This window comes from Notamacropus eugenii, chromosome 2, assembly GCF_028372415.1.
Source record: "Notamacropus eugenii isolate mMacEug1 chromosome 2, mMacEug1.pri_v2, whole genome shotgun sequence".
Taxonomy (NCBI): Eukaryota; Metazoa; Chordata; class Mammalia; order Diprotodontia; family Macropodidae; genus Notamacropus; species Notamacropus eugenii.
In genome coordinates, this window is record NC_092873.1 from 138,933,564 (window position 1) to 138,948,984 (window position 15,421).

The 15,421-nt window shown below is 37.8% G+C and overlaps 1 protein-coding gene across 1 annotated transcript in view; it reads left to right on the forward strand.

The window, feature by feature from the left end:
• Positions 1-15,421, forward strand: part of COL19A1 (collagen type XIX alpha 1 chain) — a 408,633-nt gene that overhangs the window by 321,517 nt on the left and 71,695 nt on the right. The window contains exons 27-35 of the mRNA XM_072642569.1: positions 832-876; positions 982-1,059; positions 7,973-8,008; positions 8,117-8,161; positions 8,246-8,299; positions 9,534-9,575; positions 14,576-14,680; positions 15,024-15,077; positions 15,316-15,369. Coding sequence (XP_072498670.1) covers positions 832-876; positions 982-1,059; positions 7,973-8,008; positions 8,117-8,161; positions 8,246-8,299; positions 9,534-9,575; positions 14,576-14,680; positions 15,024-15,077; positions 15,316-15,369 — 513 coding nt within the window. The remainder of the gene's footprint in view (positions 1-831; positions 877-981; positions 1,060-7,972; positions 8,009-8,116; positions 8,162-8,245; positions 8,300-9,533; positions 9,576-14,575; positions 14,681-15,023; positions 15,078-15,315; positions 15,370-15,421) is intronic.

Consider the following 15,421-nt stretch of genomic DNA (forward strand, 5'->3'; position numbering starts at 1 on the left):
GCAGGTCTGCTTTAGATTACAGGTAAGCCTTTTAAGGTGTTATTTTTATGCCTACTCTGTCCAGAGCTAATGCAGAATCTTGAAGCTTCCATCCAGAAGTCCAGCAAAGAAAGGGTGCGGAGGGTCATTTCAGCAAAAGATCAAGTCTAGGCTAAGGTCTAGGTAGGACATGGAAATTTCTGTGTGGTTATTCAGGGTTGTGTCCATCCTTCATTGCCAAAGAAGACCATGCCATCAGAGAAATGATGACATGACTTGCACTTGACTTTGTTTTGAGTCAAGGAGGGCTGTGCAGGTCACCAGCCTCACTTCTCCTCCAGAGCCATCTGAATCCAGTGACCCGATATTCATCAGGTTGACTGGAGATGACCCAGGATGCACTGGGAGACCTTGGAGCAGCTATGTGGCACAGTGTATAGAACACTGGCCCTGGGGTCAGGAGGACCTGAGGTCAAATGCAACCTTAGCCAACTGACACTCACTAACTGTGTGACCCTATGTGTAATTATAAACTTTAAACATTTATACATAATATTACTATTTCATGATCTTTTTTGGTCACTTACCTCTAGTGTCAAGAACATAAATTCCTACTAGTGAGAAATATGCTTTATTACATATGTTTTGATTTTAAAATAAAACCATACCTTCCATCTTTTTAAAGTCATTCTAATCTGTAGAGGGCCTAAATTTTACCTTCCTTCCCTAAAGGCAAAAGCGCATGTTCTAAGAATAATGGTCAACATGACTTATTTTAGACATTGACTTTCCAGAATCTTTGAGTCTTCAAGGGGACAAAAATGTTACCTACCTGCTTCTTCACTCTTTTAGGGCTTGGATGGAATTCCAGGGACACCTGGTCCACGAGGGCCAAAGGTAGGAAAATGCTAAGACTTCTACGTTAAAAGAAGTTGACAATATATAGCAGCGGAAGTATGTTATCCTCAAGATATGCATTCATGGAAATCTCTCATTACACAGGGTGAAAGAGGACTACCAGGTGTTCATGGACTCCCTGGGGACATCGGACCTCCAGGAATGGGAATTCCTGGCCAACCAGTAAGCAAAATGAATAGAATGCTTTTGTGAACATTTATACCAATAGTATTTTCCTCTTAATATTCTTATTCTTTGAACCCTCTACAAGACATTTAAGGATACACTTACCCTGGTCCCTGAACTAAACCTGTCTAGACTATCTAAGATCATAGAAGGAACCTGTGGATATCACTTAAATCTAATCATTAACTGATACTTGAATCCATTCAGCATATTTTCTGGCTTAAAAGGTGATATCATTTGAGAAATGATACTAATTCTATTGAAAAACTGCTTGGATCAGGGACCGTCCTAATTACTGTCATAGTAGAGTTTCATAGAAAGGATGGGCTATCAGAAAAAAAAGAGAAATGGTTATAGACTTGTGGAGCAAAGAGAGGCAGTATTCCCAGAAGCAATGTGGGAGGTAAGTTGGAGAAAGGAACAAAATTGAATGTATCCATGAAATCAGCCTGAACAAGGTGAAAACAGTGGAAAAGTGATGGGAAAAACATTAGTTTGGTCCAAGGTAGCAAACTCCTGAACACAGAAAGGAAAAGGACTATGTGCACACAGTTGGATTTGATTCAGTTGACAAAATTTTATTAAGCACTTGCTATGTGCTAGGCTCAGAGGATTCAAAGACAAAAATGAAATTATTCCTGCCCTCAAGAAGTTTATATTCTATCAGGAGAGATGACATGTACATATAGAAGTCTGTACACAATAAATACAAAACAATTAGGAAGGGAGGACTGACAGTGGAGGAGATTAGGAAAAGCCTGACCTACAAGGGGGAATTTTAACTGAGCTTTTAAAGGAAATGGAATGAGGAAGGAGTGTGTCCCAGGCATGCAGACTGGAAATGCAAAAGCATGGAGATGGAGACTGAATGTCGTGTGTGAGGAGCAAGGAGAAGACTGGTTTGCCTGGACTGTAGAGGGTGTGAAGGGGAATGATGTAAAATAATCCAGGAAAGGTAGATTGAAGCCAGGTGAGGAAGATACAGGGAGATATAAGAATTTGACGTAACAGGTAATAGTGAGTCACTAGAGTTTATTGAGCATGGGAATGACATGGTAAGCTTATATATTTAAAAGCTAATATATTTGTTCCAGCAAAATAGTCTTCTAAGACCTAGGGCTAAAGGTTCTGATAATGACTCCAACTTTGCTCACTATGGGATTTGAGACAGTTATTTCCCCCCTTTCTTTCATGTAAAATAAGGAAAAAAGAAACCTATTATTCATTTGTGTCTAGCTCTTTGTGACCCCTTTTAGAGTTTTCTCAGGAAAGATAATGAAGTACTTTACCATCTCCTTATCCAACTCCTTTTACAGATGAGGAAACTAAGGAAAACAGAGTTAAACGCTTTGTCCAGAGTCACCCATCTAGTAAGTGTCCAAGGCCAGATTGGAAATCAGGTAGATGAGTCCTCCTGACTCTAGGACTGGCACTGTATCCACTGTGCCACCTAGCTGCCTAAAAGAAACTTACCTTATAATATTTTAATGACAGTTATTGAAACATTACAAAACACTTTGACAATGGCACAGATACTGAAGCAGAGTGCTCTGTTCCCCCTTCAGAGTAATTCAGGGTAATTGAGAGTAATTCAGTGGAATCACAGCTGGTTCTCCTTCTCTGAGGTTGTACTGGTCAGTGACTATCAATCCTTAGCAACCTGACCAGTACATATCACTTCCCTGGTTCTTTTCCACTGCCCTTGAACACATATGCAGGCTAACAAGATCCCTAATCTAAGGATCCCTACTCTTTTAAGAATAGAAGAAAGCACATTTTCCTTGCTCCAATGCTGAATAGGCTGACCCAGAGAAAAACAGAAATTCATGCAGCAGATTGATATATCTTTTTTATACATTTTAATTTACTTATTTATTTTTAGTTTTCAACATTCATTTCCACAAGATTTCGAGTTCCAAATTTCCTCCCATCTCCCCTCCCCCACCCCAAAACACCATGCATTCTGATTACCCCTTCTCCCAATCTGCCCTCCCTTCTATCACACCCCTCCCTTCCCTTATCCCTATTTTCTCTCTTTTCTTCTGGGGCAAGATAGATTTCTATACCCCATTACCTGTATTTCTTATTTCCCAGTAGCATGCAAAACCAATAATCAACATTCATTCCTTGAACTTTGAGTTCCAACTTTTCTCCCTTCCTTGCTCTCCACCTATCCTCACTGAAAAGGCAAGCAATTCAATATAGGCTATATATATGTGTAGTTTTGGAAAAGACTTCCATAATAGTCATATTGTGAAAGACATTTCCCTCCATCCTATTCTACCCCCCATTTATTCTATTCTCTTTTTTGTACTTGTCCCTCCCCTAAAGTGTTTATTTCTAGTTGCTCCCTCCTACCATTTGCTCTTCCTTCTATCATCTCCTCCATACCCCACTTATCCCTTTTTCCCCAACTTTCCTGTAGTGTAAGATAGATTTTCATACCAAATTGAGTGTGCATTTTATTCCCTCTTTAAGCCAAATGTGATGAGAGTAAGCTTCACTTTTTCCCTCTCACCTCCACACTTTTCCCCTCCATTGTAAAAACTATTTCTTTCATCTTTTTTGAGAGATAATTTGTCCCATTCCATTACTCCTTTTCTCCTCCCAATATATTCCTCTCTCACCCCTTAATTTTATTTTTTTGATATCATCCCTTCCTATTCAATTCACCCTGTGCCCTCTGTGCATGTGTGTGTGTGCGTGTGTGTGTGTGTGTGTGTGTGTGTGTGTGTATAATCCCTCCAACTACCCAAATACTGAGAAAAGTTTCAAGAGTTACAAATATTGTCTTTCCATGTAGGAATGTAAATAGTTCAACTTTAGTAAGACCCTTATGATTTTTCTTTCCTGTTTACCTTTTCATGCTTCTCTTGATTCTTGTGTTTGAAAGTCAAAATTTCTATTCAGCTCTGGTCTTTTCAACAAGTCCTCTATTTCACTGAAATTTCACTTTTTTCCCCTGAAGCATTATATTCACTCTTGCTGGGTAGGTGATTCTGGGTTTTAATCTTATCTGCTTTGAACTCTGGAATATCATCTTCCAAGCCCTTCTATCCCTTAAGTGTAGAAGCTGCTAAATCCTGTGTTATCCTGATTGCATTTCTACGATACTTGAATTGTTTATTTCTGGCTGCTTGTAATATTTTCTCCTTAACTTGGGAACTCTGGAATTTGGCTACAATATTCCTAGGAGTTTTCCTTTTGGGATCTCTTTCAGGAGGTGATCAGTGAATTCTTTCCATTTCTGTTTTACCTTCTGATTCTAGAATATCAGGGCAGTTTTCCTTGATAATTTCATGAAAGATGATGTTTAGGGTCTTTTTTGATCATGGTTTTCAGGTAGACCAGTACTTTTAAAATTATCTCTCCTGAATCTATTTTCCAGGTCAGTTGTTTTTCCAATGAGATATTTCACATTATCTTCTATTTTTTCATTCTTTTGGTTTTGTTTTATAATTTCTTGTTTTCTCATAAAGACATTAGCTTCTATCTGCTCCATTCTAATTTTTAAAGAACAATTTTCTTCAGTGAGCTTTTGAACCTCCCTTTCCATTTGGCTAATTCTACTTTTTAAAGCATTTCTTCTCTTTGTTGGCTTTTTGGATCTCTTTTGCCATTTGAGTTAGTCTATTTTTAAAGGTGCTATTTTCTTCAGCATTTTTTGGGTCTCCTTTAGCTAACTGTGGACTCTCTGTTCATGATTTTCCTGCGTCACTCTCATTTCTCTTCCCAATTTTTCCTTCCACCTCTCTTCCTTGATTTCCAAAATCCTTTTTGAGCTCTTCCATGGCCTGAGACCATTGCATATTTATTTTGGAGGTTTTAGATGTAGAGGCCTTAACTTTTATGTCTTCCTCTGATGGTATGCATTGTTCTTCCTCATCTGAAAGGATGGAAGAAAATACCTGTTCCCCCAAAAAGTAACCTTCTACAGTCTTATTTTTTCCCCTTTTTGGGGCATTTTCCCAGTCAGTTACTTGACTTTAGAGTCCTTTGTCAAGAGGAGGTTATCTCTAAGAACTTGTAAGATCTCAGTTTCTCCAAGGTGGCACAATCAAGGGAGAGAAGTTTACTCCCCTCCTGGGCTACACTCTGGTCTGGGAGCAACCACAGGCTTTTCTGCTCAGGATCTGTGGGTAGGATTCCCTCTCCAGAGCCTCCACCAACTCCTCCAGCCAGTGCTTCTCCTCACCTCAGGACTGCCTCTCAGGGCTGAGATTCAGATTAGCTGCTCAATTTCCCCAGGGTCTTTAGGCCAAGGGCTCCAAAAATGAATACTGGCATCTGGGGCTGGGGTTAGACTGCATTCCCTTCTCACCCAGGTGAAAGAACTTTCTCACTGACCTTTGAAGCTGTCTTTGGCATTTGTAGATTGAGAAATCTGGGAAGTGTAGCTGCACCCTGTGATTCTGCACCTGAAGCCTGCTCTGGTCCTATTCGAGCTGCACTGCCAGACCAAGGCTGGGCTGGATTCTGTGGGCTGCGCTGTCTTCTGGGCTCAGTGTGATAGACCTTTCCTGCCAGCCTTCCAGGCTGTCTTGGACTGGAATCCCTTTCATTCTGTTGTTTTGTGACTTCTGCTGCTCTATAATTTGTTGAGTCATTTTTTTACAGTTATTTTATGGGCTGTAGACTGGGAGAGCTTCTACAGATCAGTCCTTCTATTCTGCTATCTTGGCTCTGTCCAAATTGAGATCTCTTAGCAGCTGATCAGATCTCCAGCATTAAAGGAATCTGATGCTGATCCTTAAAGGACCTTGATTATATACTTCTACCAGGAACAGCAGTTAATGAGAATGTAGTTAAGGCAGTGTGAGCTATATAGTTGCCCTTCCTCTGGCCAAATGCATTCACACTTGCTGTCTTTTGACCTTTCTCTTGGTTTCTCTTCAATCAAAGCTCTGCTTCCTGTGATTATATGGTGGATGTACCTTTAGGCAACCATGTGTGGGTTTGCCCTCTTCATGGCTGTTACCTTCATCCTGGATATATCTGGGATTTTTTCCTATTGTCAATGATAGCAAATTCACACCAATGGGAATTATAATAAATTACAAAGTTCATATTTAAGGGGAAGTAACATATAGGGATAAAATAGTATAAGAAATAGTTTCCATATAAAAGTTTTAGCAATTAGGAAAAATTAGAAAGAACATTTTTAAATGACTCTTATAAGCACATAGAATTTGAAAATAAAAGAAGGGTGAAAAAATGTTCCTTTAGCCATACTCCTTTTGGAAATAGGCCTTTATTGAATTTATGCAGAGATTTAGAGGTGGGTGAATGAGAGGGGAGAGTAATGTGGTCTGTCAGATAATTCATTTTCCAGAGAAAAAATGTAAGAGACAGCTGGAAATAGAAGACTGAACAAAGGAAAAAGTAGTTTTGGGAATTATAGTTTGGGAATTCTTAGTCAAAGATAAAATACAAAAAAAAAAAAAAAAGAAAAAAATAATAAAAATCAACTTGAGAGAAAAGAAACAGTTTGCAATAGTGGAGAGAGAGTTGGCCTTAGAGTCTGGAAATCCTGGTTTTGAGCCCTGCACTCTCAGGCATCACCATGTGACTCTTGGTAAGCCACTTAACTTGTCAGTGAACCAGGCAACTTTCTAAGACCATAAAGTACAGAGGACCTGCCATTCTACAGTGGAGATACATGCTGTTGCTGTTGCCATTGCCAAACACAAAAATTTTGAGGGGTTGGACTGTTTTATTTTTGCTTCTCTATTCCCAGTGGAAAGGGAAGGGAAGGGAAAAGATAGGGACAGATGAGAAGAAAGGAGAAAGGAAGGGGACTGAAGGAATAGGATAGGAAAGCTAAGGAAAAGAAGAGAAAGAGAGGGGAGGGCAGGGGAAAAGAACGGAAAGAAGGGGAAGGACGGAGAGAACAAAAGGCTGCTGTCCAAGTGTTTCATCTACACATATTCTGAGGCTGATCTGCCTACTTTCCATTATCATTATTGGAGGACCAAAGAACAGTCCATATAATTAAAATATTTAAACAAAATCTAAGCTTCCTTTTAGTTACCCTAAATTTGAAACTTTTAAAATTAGAAAATTGACCAATTTAAGTTTTACTTCCTACCCTGATGATTGTACATCAGCTTTTAAGGTAACATCAAACAAAAAATGAAAAGCAGCAAAGAACAGAGACCCTGGGCCCAGATCTGGGGTAGAAGGGACCTCAGAGTCCAGTCTACTTCCTTCATTTTATCTCTGTGGAAAAAAAAGGTCTAGGAAGGTTAAATTACTTACCCAAAACAGGTAGTAAGTTGTCAGAGGTAGGACCGGAACTGTGATATTCTGACACAAAAGCCAATGTTCTTTTCTCTCTATCATGCTGCATCCAACTTGACAAACCTTTACTGTAGAAATAAGAGATGGGTATATTATTTGGTTGGCAGCCCAGGGATAGAGCCCTGGGCCTGGAGAAGAAGACTGAACTTCAAATATCATCTCAGGCATTTACTAGCTATGTGACCCTGGGCAAGTCACTTAACCATGTAAGATAAACTGAAGAAGGAAATAACAAACCACTCCATTATCTTTGCCAAGGAAACCCCAAATGGGGTCATGAGGAGTCAGATACAGTTGAAACAAGTGAATAACACCTACTGTTTGTACAGCCATATTTGTACTGCAAAAAATGGGAGCTTGTATTAATAGTGAATTTTTTTAAAAACCTGAATTTTAAAGACATTAGTATCTCAACTTTAATACGTGTGTTATTTATGGGGTTGGTTGTCTTATTTTAATTATATAGAGACTTTATTAAATCTTTCAAAGAGTTGTGGAGTTCAAGTTGAATTTCCAGTCCTTTCAGTGCCTGACATATAAGCAGGCACTTAAATAAATACTCATCCTAACCTAAAGAAAAAATTCTGACTGATGGTGTTTTCCTTTGTAGGGATCCAGAGGACCCTCTGGAGAGCCAGGTATTCAGGTAGAATACTTACTAAGTCATTTGGTTAAGAAAATATAGTATTGTTCGTAGACAGTAATTATCAGAAGACTCGTGTCATAAGTAATCATAATTTCTCTATCTTCTCAGGGTCCTAGAGGCCTCCCTGGGTTACCAGGAACTCCAGGGACTGATGTAAGTAATAGATTTACATTCTAGTATTTTTATATTGAGCCTATCTTCATATGAGGAATTTAAAAGATGATTTTTTTTTTTTAGGGAGCTCCAGGGAGAGATGGAAAGCCAGGGATGCCAGGTCCCCCGGGTGACCCCGTATGTATGCAAGCCGATCCTGGTTTATGTATTTGAAAAGCCTAGACTTTCACACAAAGGCCAAGCAGTTCTATCAGAGCACACAGATTTTTATCATCACAACTAATTAGAATGTTTTCTTGCTACCTGGTGGTTTTGTTTGCTCCCATTATTTTAGGAAGAAAAATCAGAGTGCAGTTAGCATTGTTTTTTGATAAACATTCATTTTCCAGGGTTTGTAATTCAGCTAGAGAAGTTTGACCCTAGCTGAGTTTGGGCATTTAATGTCTCAATCCAACAGCAATTATATTCAAAATACAGGTAGAGGTTTGACCCTTCCTAGTGCTAGCTGCTTAATAAATCTCATTATTTTCTGAATGAGTCTGTAACAAGTAAATAGCCTGGATTATTGTATGCATTCATGAATGCTAATACTTTAAGAGACAGAGCTGACTGGGATAATTAGAAACAAAAAGTTTCTCAAAATTAGTTTAGATCAATAAAAGTTTTCCAAGGTTTTATTTTAGACTATATCCTTATTTTCAAGTACAATAAAATCTTAAATAGCATCAGTTATCAGCATTTCTATATATGGAGGCCACATAGACCATGACAGTCAATTAGTCATTTTGAATGATAAAACCTCCATCTGATCCCACAGTATTTAACCATACAAATCTCTCAGCCTTCTACACCTCGAACATTTTCTAAGTTAATGAGCCAAGTGTGGGTATGTATCTGGTCCTTTTTAGCTCTACTAATGAGTGGATCACTTTGTAAACCGGTAAAAATCTATTTTAGCTTATAGAATCAGCATGCTAAAGGACATTTTAAGGTGTAAAAATAAGGGTCTGCCAATGTCTATTTCCCTCTTTAGCCTCATTTTGACTTCATTGTGAAATAAAAGTAAAGAGAATTAATGCAAAAATTCTCTTATTCTCTAAAGAGCTTGTACAACTACTTTTCAATGGAATAGTTTTTTCTCTTTCTGAATAAATTTTTCTTTGTAATCCAGACTGTAATCAGTGGGAGTATTTGGGGGCATTACCCCAGGTAAAATATTCTCAGAAAACTGTAATTCTCAATAAATTCTTAGATCTCTCTCATCTGAAATGCATAAATTAAATGGCACGTGACCTCAAAATGATATTTATTCTGATGACAAGGATATAACAAACAGTTATAAATTTGGGGTGGATTGCAGTACTTGTTTATTTTTTCAGTGCATTTAATTATCTCTTTGTTCTTATTACAGATTGCACTTCCTCTTTTGGGAGATATTGGTGCTATGCTGAAGGTAATCTGTTGTTATGTAAAATTATCTGTTTCTGTTCATTTCTAAGGAAATAGCTAAGACATTCTTACAAGACAGGGTTTGTTTAGTCCCATCAACAATGGTTAATTTAAAGGGTGGGATATATATTTTAAGAACAATTAAAGTATGAATATTGCTCGTTGTATTTTGTGCCTAATATTAATCCCTCTCCCATGGCTTTTCTTGGGGAAAGTACCATAGACCCTGTCCTACAGAAAAGCTACAGAAAAGAGATAGTAACATTAGCAACCCTGAATAGATTATTTTCTTGTTCTACAGGATGTTTTTTCCCTAATAGGAAGTTACATACCTTGTTCTCTTATGGGAACCATTATCACATTTGCTTTACCTGTCCTGAGTAAGTACAGCCTAATAAGGAATAAAATCCAAATACAGATAATTAGAATAAATGTGTAAAACACAGAGTTAGAAAACACGGAGGTAAGCAAGGTCAGAGAAGGAAGTTTAACCACAATTTGTTTTCACAAAGCAATTTAAGGAAATGACATAACATACTGTACAAATTGTACAAAAAGAGGAGAAGGTACTACCAAGCATGGCAGCTAGCCTGTTATTAATCTGGATCAGAATCATTTTCTCCATCCGCAAATTCAGAATTAAACACGAAGTTTTTGTTTTTACTCCGACATTTTCTCTGTACTTCTTAACAGGACATTAAGTGTATTGGAGGAACTAAATGTAAAAATAATCTATGTCTATATCTATGTGTTGTGAACAGAAAGCGTGGGGACTGGTGCCACAGGCGCAAGGCAGTCTCATTTTTTCTAGTTCCTCACCTTGTGGGAATATATATCAGTTATATTCATAGAAAGCTTTCTATATATAATTATATATAGTTATAGTCTATATATATGTGTGTGTATATATATATATATATATATATATATATATATATATATATATATATATATATATATATATATATGAAATTCAAAGAAGCTTTCTATATATAAGAATGTGTTGTTAACTAAACCACTTCAGGCTAATGATCCAATAATGAGAGAAGTGTTCTCTTCCTAATATTGTATGTGCACTTTTATTAGAGTGATAAACCTCAGATGGCAGCTGGGTGACCCCAGCCAATAGAATGCTAGGCCTGGGGTCAGGAACACTCACCTTCCTGAGTTCAGGTGTAGCCTCAGACACTTACTAGTTGCGTGACTCTGGGCGAGTCACTTAACCCACAGCTCCTCATCTGTAGAATGAGCTGGAGATGGAAATAGCGATCTATTCCAGTATCTTTACCACCCAAGTGGGATCAAAGAGGAGTGAAACACAGTGGAAAGGACCAAACAGTAACAACATTAAACATCAAGGGTCTTTAACCTTCATTAATCAAGAGCTGTCATTAAAACATCAAAACAGTTTTAAAAGAACCACTACACACATTCCCTAAATGTAGGAATTTCAGGTTTGACAAGATACATAGAGAAGAAGTTGGAATAAGCCAGTGAAAGAGCAGAGAAATCCTGGGGGTGAAGGCGAATTTTGTATTTGGATACTCTTGACTCCTCTGGATACAGTCCATAAATCCTAATGTGCTTATAAGGAATAAGAAGATCCTGAGAAGCTAGGGTTCCAGGGCTTCATTAACTAAAATAAGAACAAGTTTCAATAAATGACCTCGTAAAGCACTTTGTAGGAGCAAAAGAGAAGAGCTAGTCATGTAGCAAGGATGAGAGACAATAGACAGCTAAAATTGTGTATTGGCATCCTTATATATTAAAATGAGAAGCGGCATGTCATAGTGCCTAGAGAATGGACCACAGAGTCAGGAAGACCTCTAGCACTAATTGGCCAGGTGACCCTGTGCTTAAACTCTTATATTAACGTTTCAACGCCCCTAAATAATCCTCTAAGACAGTGAGGTGACAAGTCGGTGCCAATCTGCACTGGTAGAAGGAGTTTATATACCACTAGAATCACAGGTCCATTAAAAGGAACAAGAAAATAGCCCTTGAATGTTTCTGATGGATCCTCCAGAGGAGGTTTATGAAAATATATGAACAAGAGTCCTTAAGGTCAAGATGAGATGGAAGGGTTTCCGCCTGAGTTGGTAAATGGAGTTGCTCTAACGGGGAAATCACAGAGCTGTTGAGATGTCCAAGCTTTAGGAGCAGTTCACTAACATGAGGCACACACTGCCTGTATGTACTGTGCTCCTATTTACAAAAGTATGGTCAAGGACCTAGAAACGAATACCTGATAGAGTAATACATCATTCTAAAAGAAAACCCCCTGGGGAACCTCAGAGGCAAATATAACAAATTATTTGGAAAAAGAAACAGAATGATAAAATGAATATGAGTTATGAATACCAAGCCTAAATATATGGGGGGGTTAATTTGGTAGTTTGGGGGGAGTTCTAAAGAAAAATTAAAAAAAAAATAACAAGCAGCTGAAGGTAAAATTTGAATAGCACCGGATGAAAAACAGACCTAGGAGTAAGGAGACCATAATTCTTACATAGAACTTGGCACTAGCCAGCTATATGACCTAGCACACAATGTCCCTGGGCCTTAGTTCCTCATTTGTAAATTTAGAGTTTGGGATCAGATGATTTCTTAGGTTCCTTGAGCTTTTGCATTCTATTACTTTACAGGATTCTAACAGACTGAATAGTAAATCTCTTCCTCTTTACCTGTACATAGTATGTCAAGTGGATAAGAATTCTTAAGTACCTACTATGTACAGGGCAGTGTGCTAAGCACTAGCTTGTTATATTTAATAGTAATTGGATGTAATATGAGCATCATTTGTTTAATATGACATCTTTTTCTTAGCATTAGGGGTTGATATAAAAGTTTTTTTAAATAGAATCTTCAGAGTCAGAAAGTACTTTAAAAAGTCCTAGCCTTTGCTTGGACACAATGAATGACTTTCTTTGAAAAATGATTTGTTCTACCGTTTTATGCCTGTGATTATTAGCAAGTCCTTCCTCATATTAAACTTAAATCTGCCTCCCTACAATTTTTACTCCTCCTTTCCTCTAGAATAATTCCCTCTTCATTAGGACAGCCCTGAAAAATACTTGAAAACACCTATCATTCCCCTTCCCCAAGTTTTCTCTTCTCTAAGTTGAACATTCCAATTCTGCTAAAAAAATTCTTCATGTGATATTTAAAGAGTATTTATTTTCCCAGATTGGAAGTGAACTTTTTTGTGCTGTAGTTCTCCTATTCCTTCATTTTTTTGTTGTTGAGTCATTTTAGTCATGTACAATTCTTCATCATCCCATTTGGGGTTTTCTTGGCAAAGATACTGGAGCAATTTGTCATTTCCTTCTGCAGCTCCTTTTATAGATGAGGCAACTGAGGTAAACAAGGTTAAGTGACTTACCCAGAGTCACATAGCTAGTAAGGGTCTGAGGCTGGATTTGAACTCAGGAAGGTGAGTCTTCCTGATTCCAAACCCAGTGCTCTATCCACTGTACCACCTTAGCTGCCCCTATTCCTCATTTTACTTACTATTTATTATATAGTATTACATATTTATGACTGTATTCTAGCTCCATATCCTAAGTCCCCCCCACTCCACCCTCAGATCATCCTGAAAGAATTGTGAACTCTGCAGTAGCAGAGACCATGACTTAATTATCTTCGTGTTTCATATAGTACTGAGCACAGTGTGTTGCATGCACTATGCACTTAAATAATTGGATATTTCAAAGACCTATGATGTCATCCATGTGGGTACTCTCTTTACCAGTAGATCATAATCCATCCTTTCTGAACTTGACTAGCCTTGTTCTTAGAGGGCAGACATAGATTCCTTTGATGTGTACTCTTCAATACATGATATTGCATGAGAGTTTTCCAGCAGCTCTGCCATACTGTTGATTCACCATATTAAGTTAATAGTCATTTAAAGCCCCCAGGGTTGTGGTTTTTCTTTTCAGAGAGAAAGAAAGGGAAGTGGAGAGGGATAAGGGGAGAGAGACAAAAACAGACTGAGAGACAGAGGAGACAGAAAAAGACATAGAGACAAACACAGAGAGGAACAGAGAAAGACAGAGAGAGGTCAGTAAGTATTTATTAAAAGTCTAAGCCACAGAAATTGTGCTAAGAGCAGGAGATACAAAGACAAAAGTGAACTAGCCCCTCCTCTCAAGGGGATCATATTCTATCATATGTAGGCATATACAAGGCACGAACAAATCAAAAACCGGAGTAACCATGAAAGGGAAGGCAGTCGAGGCTAGGGAGATCAAGAAAAGGCTTCCTTCAGCAGGTGGTACTTGAACTGAGTCTTTAAGGAAAGCAGGAATTCCAGTATGTGGAGGTGAGGAGGCAGAGGATATCCAGGCATGGGTGAGAGCCACCCAGTACAAAGACATGGGGTGATGGAGTGTTGTGTGGAAGGATCAGAAAATAGGCCAAGGTTGTTGGATCATAGAGTACATAGCAGCAAAGTATACTTGGAAAGCCAAGATGGGATCAGATTATGAGGAGACTTAGCTTTGTGATAAATCTTATGCTGGAGTTGTGAGTCCAAGCATTAAAATATAAGGTTCTACTAAACTAAATCTAAAAGTAATTGAAATGCAAATAAACTGATTTTCAAAAAGGAGAAAAGTAGAAACTACAAGTTGGTGGCATATTAGTACTTAGCACAGGAATCAATAAAGCAAAAGAAAGGGAATTTCCTTAAAATTTTTATTAGTTTTTGGATGTGATGTAATAATCTGATATCACACTAACAATTATTTCTCAGATGAATTTCTCCTCTGATAAATTTATTCTCAAGCTACATTCTTTTTTTTTCAAATAACTAAGTAATTTTAAAAGAAGAAAACCTTTCATCATAGGCTTTATTTTTTTCTATATATTCTAGTGTTTTTGACAGCAGCAACTTTTAGTTCCATTTCTAAAGTGAAATAGAAGCCAGATTCTGAGGGATTTGAGCAAAATGTGCTTGCTATGCAGGACTAAAGTCACTAGGCCTTTGTCCATTCCTAACAGAATGTTTGTGGCAGCTGTCATCCTAGTATCCCGGGGTTAAAAATTGCCAAAGGAGAAGAAGGAGGAGCTGGGGAACCTGGAAGAAATTACTATGCATCAGGGAAGGTAAGTATGGAAATGATCACATAGTACTTTCTGTTCCTCTTTTGCCTTTACCATAGTCTGATAAGTTTTATTTTAATTTGTATACTGTTTGTACACTATATACTCATTTTACTAGACTATAAGCTTATGAAAAGAAATACTGCATCTCATGTATCTTTGTATATCCACCAATACCTAAAACAGTATATTGTAAATAGTATCCAATTAATAAATATTTGCTGAATTGAATTATACATAGTGGGCATTTAATAGACATTGTTGAATGAATGCATCTTGAATATATGCCTTTTGTGAGTATAAATATGGCAGTTCTTTTGATGTGTATTATTACTATTGCCTTCAGGGTGATACTGGGCCAAGAGGCCCTCCAGGAATCCCTGGCAGAGAAGGACCAAAGGTAAAGGAATCTTTTTTATAACCTTTCCTCTTCCCCTCCTCCAAATATTTAATTTGGGGTAAAAAGGTAGAGGAGTGTAGAAACTACATGGGTTGATAAATGGGAGAGTAACTTGAAAGGCAGCTATACTGGCATGGTTATAGAGGCTGAGTCTTGTCTGGTCAGCACATTCAAAACCACATTTTTCTAGTGTTTGCTGGAAACAGTCGAGTGATTGTTAAATATGGTGTCTTCATAGGGAAGCAAAGGTGAGCGTGGATACTCTGGATTACCTGGTGAGAAGGGTGATGAGGTAAAAATATTTCTTATTTTAATTATCTTTTCTGTTATTTCTAATAATTAAA